The sequence below is a fragment of the Prunus avium genome, chromosome 1 (genome assembly GCF_965620075.1).
Source record: "Prunus avium chromosome 1, drPruAviu1.hap1.1, whole genome shotgun sequence".
Classification (NCBI taxonomy): domain Eukaryota; kingdom Viridiplantae; phylum Streptophyta; class Magnoliopsida; order Rosales; family Rosaceae; genus Prunus; species Prunus avium.
This window is the reverse complement of record NC_142284.1, coordinates 53334133-53344203: the sequence shown is the minus strand read 5'-3', so window position 1 is coordinate 53344203 and position 10071 is coordinate 53334133. Positions and strand designations below refer to the sequence as shown.

Sequence of the window (10071 nt, the reverse complement as noted above, 5' to 3'; positions counted from 1 at the left end):
CTCTTTTGTTCTATTTTTTTGGCAAGGGGCTTGCTAAAGTTATTAATAGAGTTATGTGTGCACCAGAGATCCTCTGTCTATTTGTTTTGGCCTTTTTTCCTAAATATAATAATAAAAAATTAGCGTTTTCAGCTAAAACTTCATTGGCTTTTACAAAATTACCCCCTTCATGTTTCTATATATATATATGATTGTAGTAGGTCAACTTTTGCGGCATACATAACGACTGTTTAACCGCGATTTCCATTTTCTCTCCCAGTGTTCATCTGTACAACAAGCTCCACTATGTGGCCTGAGTACTTGATCTTATACCTGGTTATTATTTCGTTTTGCACTACTCTTGCTCTTGCTTTGATGTTCAAGTCCTCCATGGTTTTCTTCAAAAAACGGGTCCTCCTCCTTAGCAATTTGCTTGATTTGCCTATCGAGTTTCATGTGATCCTCTTCCCAACTGATTATGTACAAAAGGTCTTCATGGTTAGTCCTGGATTCTACAAGGAAATAGGTGCAGCGGAGTTTACTGGATTCCACGACAACAACCCTCACAGGCCTGCCATAATTTCGATTTTCGTTGATGGCTCTAAGATTGATGGCTTCTGCTTCAACTCCCGTGATTTGATCACGTATGAGAAGATAGTGGTTGGCCAAGATCAAGAAGGCAAGGGACGGATCGTTATCACCGGCGTCAAGGCCCTGTGCACTCATCAAGCCCTTATCAAGTATGCTCCTCATCTCTTTCCTATGAATTTTCTGTTCTGTTTTGCTCCTAGTCTGTATATATCTAAGATAACCCTTTTATTGTTTTGGGTGGTTCTGTTTAAACCTCTAATTTGATCATCATATTCCTCTACAAAGAATTTGATAGTGAAAAACACAATTTTTCCTTTGGTGATCACTTTTCTTATGTTTGCAAATAATATATATTTTTTCAAGCTCATGTAAAATAAAAGAAGCAAAAAGATGAGAAGGTTTACTTTTTTTTTTTGCTTTTTCTTTTGAACATAATTTCCTTATTTTAACTGCTTTATAAGTGTAAAATTGGCTTGTAAAATTTTCAACAAAAGAGGAGGGTAATAATGAGAAATTAAGAGTCAAAGTAGAATCATCTTTTTGTTCTGATTTTGTGAAATGAGTAAGACAGTCCAGTAACTTATTTTTTTTACGAATTGATTTCAGGGACTATGGCTGGCTTTTTCGAGGAAAGTATGATGAAAAGAAGGAAGAGGTAATTGTAGCTGGTTTGCAAATTAAAAAAGGTGATACATTCAGTTCTTAGAATTAGATCAAGTGGTGATAGTGGACAAAGATAAGTAAAGGGTTAAATTCCCTTTCATGTATATAAAACAAATAACGTGATGATTCATGTATGTGGAACACATATGTAACATTTAAATTATTTGCTATATACTCAAAGGGTGTAAAGTATTATATGGGGAAATCAAATTAAGAAAAGTTTTAACAATCAAAAAATCTCTCTAGGATACTGACGTTTCTCTAGGGTTCTAGAAGAGTCAAAACTCAAACACTACAGGCGGCCGTGACGACATCGGAGTGCATGCCCTGGTCGGATCTGATCCAGGGGGTAGAATTCCTTCGCCAGCGATTATCAGAACGGTTGGACTTTTCAACCAAAGTCCTCAAGCAGATGGAGGCTATCTCTTCGTCCTTTTCGCAACATTTTGCTCTTACAGATGATGAGCAACATGAAATAGTAGTAGATTCCAAGGAGAACATTGGTGTTCAAACCAATAAATTCCTTCTGGTGGGAACAGTACTTTCAGACAAACCAGTGAATAAGGAAGCGCTACGCAGAACCTTTTACACGATCTGGAAGCCAAAAGCTCGAGTCACAATAGTAACATAACAGATTCTAAAACAAATATTCTAAATCCTGAAATGAAATGAAAATGTTCGATTATTATAGTAGTAATGCAGTTTATCCAAAGCGTAGACAAACGAGATTCAAGTTAAACATTGGTTTTTTTTTTATTTTTTATAACAATTTAATTAGGGTTAAATACTTTTTCGGTCATTGAGTTTTCCATGAAAATTCAATTTGGTCACTAAGAAATTTTTTTAGCTAAATTGGTCACTCTGTTTCCCAAAGTTTACAATTTATAGACATTCATTAAGTGCAGTATCTAATTTTATTTTTTAGGAAGTACCTTCAATCTTCTTCCTCTAACTCAACAAGTTATGGTATATTGTGCTATTAGGGTTTAACAATTGGGGGAAATCTTGGGTTGAAATTGAAATTGTGAGGTATTAAGGAAAATCAAAAAGCCAAACCAAATAAAAATGAAATTAACAACTTACCAATATATTGTGGTGCTCTATCACCTTGATTACATCTCCTTGTCATTTGAAATCACAATACGGTTCTCACTCAATTGATTTAGGCTTCAATATAGCATCCAATATGTAACCTTATAACTCACAATTTTGATTTCAACCCAAGATTTCTCTCAATTTGTTAAACCCTAATAGCACAATATACCCTAACTTGTTTAGAGGAAGAAGACTGAACGTGCTTCCTAGAAAAGTAAAAATAAAAAACTGCACTTAATAACAGAAGATAACGAAATGTCTATAAATTGTAAATGGGAAACACAGTGATCAATTTGGCTAAAAAAATTTCTCATTGATCAAATTGAATTTTCGTGTTAAACTCAGTGACCAAAAAGGTATTTAACCCATTTAATTATGCAGTGTGGCTTGGCATTAACCATGCAAGCTTAGATCCTCTTATCCTATTCTAGAAGGGTTTAGTTCTATAAATTGGGACTGACTCTTTTCAATATAGTTAGTAAGACTGATAATTAGTATAAAATACATGTGTATTATTAAATCTCTTATAAATATACAGTGAAAATTTTGGCCACTATCTATACGACAACCTATGATTTCCGGAATTTTTCTGGAGTTTTTTTGTTTTAACAATACAAATGCACGCGTATTAACTAACTACGTACTTAATGGCGGCTACTCGTCAGCAAAGGCAGTGTCGGCCACCCTTTTAAAATGTTTATATTATCCTCATTCATTTCATTATATGATCAACGCCTAGAAGATTGGGGGACAAATGGCCGTCATCATGCTTACGTATAGAGGTCCATTTGTGCGTAAGTCCACAATAATATCAATTTGGCTAACAATTTTTCAATTAAAAAAAATTGGCTTACAATTAAATGGATTTATGTAGTGGGGAATTCATGAATTTTTCATGGGAGGGAAAAATTTAAAAGGCTAAGATTTAGACAACCAATATTATAGCCTATATAATATATCAAGGAAAATATTTCCCTCTTTACCAGGTAAGTAGGAGCTCTTACATTTTTGCCAATAGCAGTGTGATATGTGTAAAGAAGTTTTTCTTTTTCTGTTTTTGATGAATTATTTTGCATATGTGTCAAAATGTGATTCGCAAGAAGGAGGAATATCTCCTTACCGGTAAGGAGGCAGGTAGTATCCATATATCAATTCATATAAACAAAATCCATATCAACTACACAATTAATCTAAACAAAATCTTTTTAAACGCTTTATAATCCTAATTGAATACACCCCCCTAGTTTACCGAAATTCACATCATGAATTAATCTAAACAAAATCAATATCAACTAATCTAATCAAAATGCATATCAAATTATCAATTAAATAAATAAATCATAATTAAACAAATATATCAGGAAAAAAAAACTAGAAGAAAAAAAGTGGCGGTTGATGAAAAAGAAAAAAATAACCAGATTTTGACTGCGATGTGAAGCGCTTTTAAAGCGAACAAGAAGCATAACTATTATCATTGTCAAAATTTCAATTTAAATAATTAGGTTATTTTTGTCATTTCATTAGTTTCGTTAAGATCATTAGTTGACTGCTAGGCAAAGGTGTAATTGTATAATTCTAAAAAAAAAAAAAATCAAGTTTTATAATTTTAATTTTTTATCAAATGTCAAGCAGCAGACCTTAAAAGTGGATGTTATGTTTGAGAAATTGGTTGGCCTTCTAGAAGTTTGCAGTTGGACGGCTCGTTCCTAGCCACATGGCCATTTGAGGGCGGATACTTGTGAGCTAGTCAACAATCCCTAGTTGGATTGTTTCCTCGGTACAACTAGGAGTGCCATATATACATATATATTATATCTCATATGTTGTATACTTAGTTACATATCTATACATATAAAACTATTGATTTGTTCTTGTTTCTCAATGAGGATACTTCCTCGCTGGTCGTGCCATTGGGCACGTATTTCGAGAGTTTATATTGAGAAATTATAAGGAAAGGTTTGGATGGGTTGATTTGTAAGTTTCACTGTGAATTTCATATTTAGCTCTGGTTTTGAGCAAACTTTATATATATATGGCTATGATGGTTTTTAATGCATTGGTTTTATGCATGGTTTTATAAATGGTGGGGTTATATTACTTTGATTTAATTGGAACTAAACTTTGTTTTGTCCACTCACAATTTTCTGTTTTGCGCCCCACAGACTGTAATTGACTGTGCTGAGCAGCCGAGCCGAGCCCTGAGTACTGAATCTCGAGCTTCTGTAGGATAAGTTGGTTTCGTTTATGTTAAACTTCGTTTCCGTTGTAAATTTTGAATTCTATTAGATATGCACTGTTATTGCCCTGTTAGGGTTTGTTTTGTGAGGCCGGAGGCCATGGGTTGTAAACACTATATCTTGTATAATGCATGCTGGCTGTTGGGTTGTAAATTGTTGTGTTTTTAATAGGTTGGAATTTGTTCATTTTACAGGGGAGACTCTGCCAAAATTTTGGTAGAAAGTCTCGGTTCTTAGTAAATGGGTCCGGTATTTGTAGGATGTCGAAAATTTAGACGAGGTCCATCCCAGTTTCCGAGGAAATCCGGGGCGGGTTCTATAATTTTTGGGTGTTCCAGGGACACCACGTGGCTGGTGTATCATCCAATAGACGGAGGACATATGGAATATTTCCAATGCAGCCGGCCAGATGTCATAAAAAGAAATGCAGTAAGTTGGACAATAATTCCACATGCCCTATGTCTATTGGATGGTACACCAGCCACGTGGTATACCCGGAACATATAAAAATTTCTCCATTACCAGTAAGGAGGCAAGTAGTATCCATATATCAATTCATATAAACAAAATCCATATCAACTACACAATTAGTTTACCAAAATTCACATCATCAATTAATCTAAACAAAATCAATATCAACTAATCTAATCAAAATGCATATCAAATTATCAATTAAATAAATATATCATAATTAAACAAATATATCAGGAAAAAAAAACTAGAAGAAAAAACGTAGCGGTTGATGAAAAAGAAAAAAAAAACCAGATTTTGACTGCGATGTGAAGCGCTTTTAAAGCGAACAAACAGTGCATACCTAAGCCTCTGACTGATATAATCTGAAAATTGCCTATTGGCTCTTCTTTGTTGAACAAGACAATAAAAAACAAGAATAATAATAAGGATTCGACCAAAAAAAAGAGAGAAGAAGAACAAGGATGGATGGATGATATCAGGACGCACTAAAAAATCCAAACAAGAAGCATAAGCCAATTGGGTTTCCCTCTTCTGAAGAAGAAATCTTTGCTACGCATGTAGGTTTTTTTTTTTTTTTTGGCATGGTGCAAAATGACGTTGTTTTTGCCAAGACGTTAAGAAAAAAATCTATATGCGCGCACAACAGCTGTGCAACAAACAAAAACACAGTCCCTTTGAGGCATTTTGTTGAACAGTTCATGAGCACCAGTATAGGGGTATATTCCGACATCACCAAGGCGTTTTCCAACAAGAGGAGGTGCAGCACCTCCTGCACCTCCTTGCGCCTTTATAGATCTGCCAGTTGCAATTTCAGTGATATGACACTTTCCTCAACACCTAAAATCTCTAAATAAAAAGAGAAAAACACACCAACTGACAGGACTGAATTTAGAACAGATTCTGTAGGAGGAGGTGATCTCATGTTTGTGTAATTAACATAAAGGAGGGATTTTGCTGTCAGTTTTTCAAAATTACAATAATTCTACTTCAGGTTTGAATTTAGAACACAAATACCCGATCCGTTACTTTGCTGTCAGTCAAAATGCCAACAAAACAGGAGAATCCGGTTCTCTCTTCATTATTCCGGTTGGTGACATTGCCATAGACTGATAACCATTATCATTGTCAAAATTTCAATTTAAATAATTAGGTAATTTTTGTCATTTCATTGTTTTCGTTAAGATCATTAGTTGATTGCTAGGCAAAGGGGTAATTGTATAATTCTCAAAAAAAAAAAAAAAAGTTTTATAAGTTTTATTTTTTATCAAATGTCATGCAGCAGACCTTAAAAGTGGATGTTATGTTTGAGAAATTGGTTGGCCTTCTAGAAGTTTGCAGGCAAAGCCTGCAGGTACGCCCTAATTGACAAATTGATATAAGTACTGTGTGTGAACGCCCTAGTTGACCTTTGTGATGATATAAGTACTGTGTGTGAACGCCTATATCTCACAGTTTGTCACCTTGGGCAGCACGCATAGTTGATAGTGCTAATTAAGATGGGATCCATGTTCTCTCGTCAGACTGAACTTGTGAACCAGACGAATGAGATTTTAGAGTTAAAAGAGTGTCCAGCCGGAGATTCAGATGGCGAACACACCGTCCCAATTCAACTGCTGCCTCAGAAGCGAATGCGGATCAGCTCAACCAAGTTCCATCGTAATTCGCTTGTCTCCGGTCGTCGAAGAGACATCAGGCTCTTCAGAAAAGGACCAAACAATGGTAAGATGATTTGTGTGGAGATATTCGCAGCACACGACTTCATCTTCTTCGGAAAATTTACCTTTCGCAAGGCGAAGGGGCAAATTGTCGTCGACAGAGGTGGAGATGGAGCTCAAGGGAGCCACGACGACCTCCCACGACTTAGGTACTTTATACCTCTCTCTCGTTTGTAACTTATAGTATACCTTGATGATTGATTGGTTTGTTGGTCTTGAATATTGTGTCACACACAGGTTATCCTATGTTTTGGAAGATCTAAAGGGGAAATTTTTTGAAAGCTCCATTAGCAACTAGGTAATGTTTATTTCTAGCTCCCTCGCCTCTCTCTGCATGTCTAATTTTTCTGCTAATTCATACGTTTCTTAATTTTAATTTTCTGTCCAGCTCGTCCTGTTTCCAATTGAAACATAAGCATGTACGTACTCACATTTGAACCATGGTGTTTTGGGAATCATTGGACATGTTCTCGCTCCCCTATTGTGAAACCCGTATTTTTAAATAAATAAATATATATATATATATATATATATGTTCATTTGAATAACTACTAGCCTCTCTGCATGCGCTTCCGCGCTTGTGAAAGGCTTTTTAAAAGAAAAAATTAAATTTATTTTAGAACTAAAAAAGATAATGGGTAGTTGTGTTCCATAAAAAGAGGATCAATTATCTGATTTTTCTTTTAATTTTAAATTTTTTTAATATGAAAAAGTGTAAATTTACCATATTATCCTCACTTAATTAATAATTTCAATTCTTAATGTTTGCATTAACCAAGGACATTTTTTGGTATTTTGAATGTTTCACCATTCTCTGCCTTTTGCTTTATATATATAGATAAAATATATTTATTATTTGTTTTTCTCTAAATGAGTACCCTTAGATATTTCTTGTGTATTAAATAGCTAAAAAATCTCTTTTTATCTTTTTGAGCAAGTTAACTTGGACAAAAGGATTGACATGGTAATTATATATATATATATATATATATATATATATATATGAGTTTTAATCATCTTAAGCTATAGAGTGGACGTGTGGTTAGCATGCATATTTCATCCTTATCACCAATATATGTGTCATTGTTTTAAAGCTCAAACTTGTGTGTGTTTTGATAACTCATGTAGGAAATTAGTTAGTTAATAAATATCTTGATTCTATCTTCCTACATTCGTATTCATCCTTAGTCATCAAGCTTATCCACACATCTATTCTTACTTCATGCCCAAGTTTTGTAAGGCCTCTCCCCTATGTTGTCAATAACAAAAACGAGAAAAGAGAGAAATGAGGTGAAATACTAGAGAGAGAGAGAGAGAGAGAGAGTGGTGATGAAACTCTTGGAGCTTGCTTTGAGTGATAGTATATGAAGATAAGTAGATGGGTTGTCTTGCCAATTTATTTTAAGGGCTCTCATTATCGAGGTGAATGGTTTATGTAATGTGTTCTAAAAGTTCTTATTTTGTGATAAAATATGAAAACCATGAATTATCGTGGATTTATTCTATTTACAAATATCTCTCTATTTCAAAGTCAAGCATGTCTAATTTTGTGCAATCTTTCACAGTATACATATATTGATTGGAATATTTATGAAGTATGTATTATTCATGGAACATGAGAACTTCAATGTTGGAATATCCGAGGGATAGATGTACCACACGGGGACATAGGGCAGTGAAGCCAATAGGGGTCACGTGGTTGGTTACATGCTATGAAGGATAACCAAGATATGAAGGGATGATGTGATATGATCTGGATTGGTGTATCTTTTCATTATATTTTCTAGAGTGTGTAAAATAGCATTGCTTGACTGACATATTACATAATCTACTCACTGAGCGGTGGTTGCTCATCCCTTACCCTGTTTAATTTTTCAGATGAATTAGTGGGCAAGACAAGGACTAAATCGGTTGAAGCTGAATTAGATGAGAGTGATTGAGCTTTATTTATTTATTGTAAAGTTGTAAAGATTTTTTGGGAGCTATTTTTATATTAAAAGTTTATTTTATGTTTCGGCTAAGACAAGGACTAAATCGGTTGAAGCTGAATTAGATGAGAGTGATTGAGCTTTATTTATTTATTGTAAAGTTGTAAAGATTTTTTGGGAGCTATTTTTATATTAAAAGTTTATTTTATGTTTCGGCTTTCTTTTTATTTTATTTTATTTTTATTTTTTTACTCACGCACCGGGCGCGGGATTTCCACCTACCCCGGGTCCGGGGCGTGACACCTATCTACTTGTCTCTCTTCACGATCACCACCTACCATCATTAGGCACCACCTGGCACTTGCATCGCATGCATAGACCGGCATGCTCGAATAGAAGAGAAAGCTGAGTAGGTCATACGAGGTGTGGTGAGAAGCAATATCTTACGTGTAAGAAAAAATATGTAATATATATGACTGATTTTACAAAAATAATAAAGTGTGGTAATGTTGATATTACGTACAGTAGCACCATGCGTGTAACAATCATTAAGGATTGTAAGCTAACAATGTCAAGATTACAAGTACGAAATTTATTATGCTTAGAATGAGAGGCTATGTTGAGGAGTTACAATGAAGGGGTTTAATACAGCAGTCCAATAATAACTATGTACTAGATTGGATGGCTATGTTGACGGGTTACAATAAAGGAGTTCAATCCAGCAGTCTAATAATAACTAAGCACTAGATTAGACGATAATTAAGGACCCCTTCATTATAAGTTATAACGCCTTAATTTTATCCCTCATTATAGCCTCTTTGCGTGGTTTAATGTGGGTAAGTGGCTGAGCAAGGGGCCATCATTCGACTCTTAATCCAAATTCTTGTCACAAATTATAACTTTGGGGTTTAATAGCAAAAGTCAAACATATGGGGTAGTATAATTTGAATATTTTTTGCACAACTCATACAACAAATCAAGGGTTAATGGCAAGACAAACATACCACTCTTTTTGTTGGCGAGTCCTATTCTATTTGGGTTTTATTTATTTTTCCTTTTGTATAGATATTATGTAATTAGGATTCCACTTATTTCCTAATTAAACCCTACTAGGGTTTGTAACCTGTATTATAAATACCTCCTTTCGGAGAATGAAATAGATCTGAAAATATTCTACCATATTGTTTGACTTGGTATCAGAGCCGACTTTCTGGTGACCTGTGTGTGTTGTGCCCACCCGTGTTCTACTCTGTGCCCTAATTTCTTTTTAGGGTTCTTGTGCCGTGTTCTACTCTGTGCCCTAATTTCTTTTTAGGGTTCTTGTGCCCGTGCCTGTGCTGTGTTTATCGTATCTGCTTTGTGTTGTGTTTATTTCCGCTGCTATCTATC

At 34.7% G+C, this 10071-nt stretch overlaps 1 protein-coding gene across 1 annotated transcript; it reads left to right on the top strand.

The window, feature by feature from the left end:
- Positions 1-206: 206 nt before the first annotated feature.
- On the top strand, positions 207-1943 carry LOC110770371 (uncharacterized). The gene is made up of 2 exons (XM_021974498.2): positions 207-719; positions 1177-1943. Exons 1-2 carry the CDS (start codon positions 286-288, stop codon positions 1274-1276), a joined length of 534 nt encoding a protein of 177 aa, XP_021830190.1. The 5' UTR covers positions 207-285; the 3' UTR covers positions 1277-1943.
- Positions 1944-10071: the final 8128 nt, after the last annotated feature.

Excerpts from the sequence above, each read along its gene's own strand:
- LOC110770371 (XM_021974498.2), top strand. The coding sequence starts at position 286 with ATGTGGCCTGAGTACTTGATCTTATACCTGGTTATTATTTCGTTTTGC. Across the intron at positions 720-1,176 it reads ACTCATCAAGCCCTTATCAA|GGACTATGGCTGGCTTTTTC; the intron begins GTATGCTCCTCA and ends AATTGATTTCAG.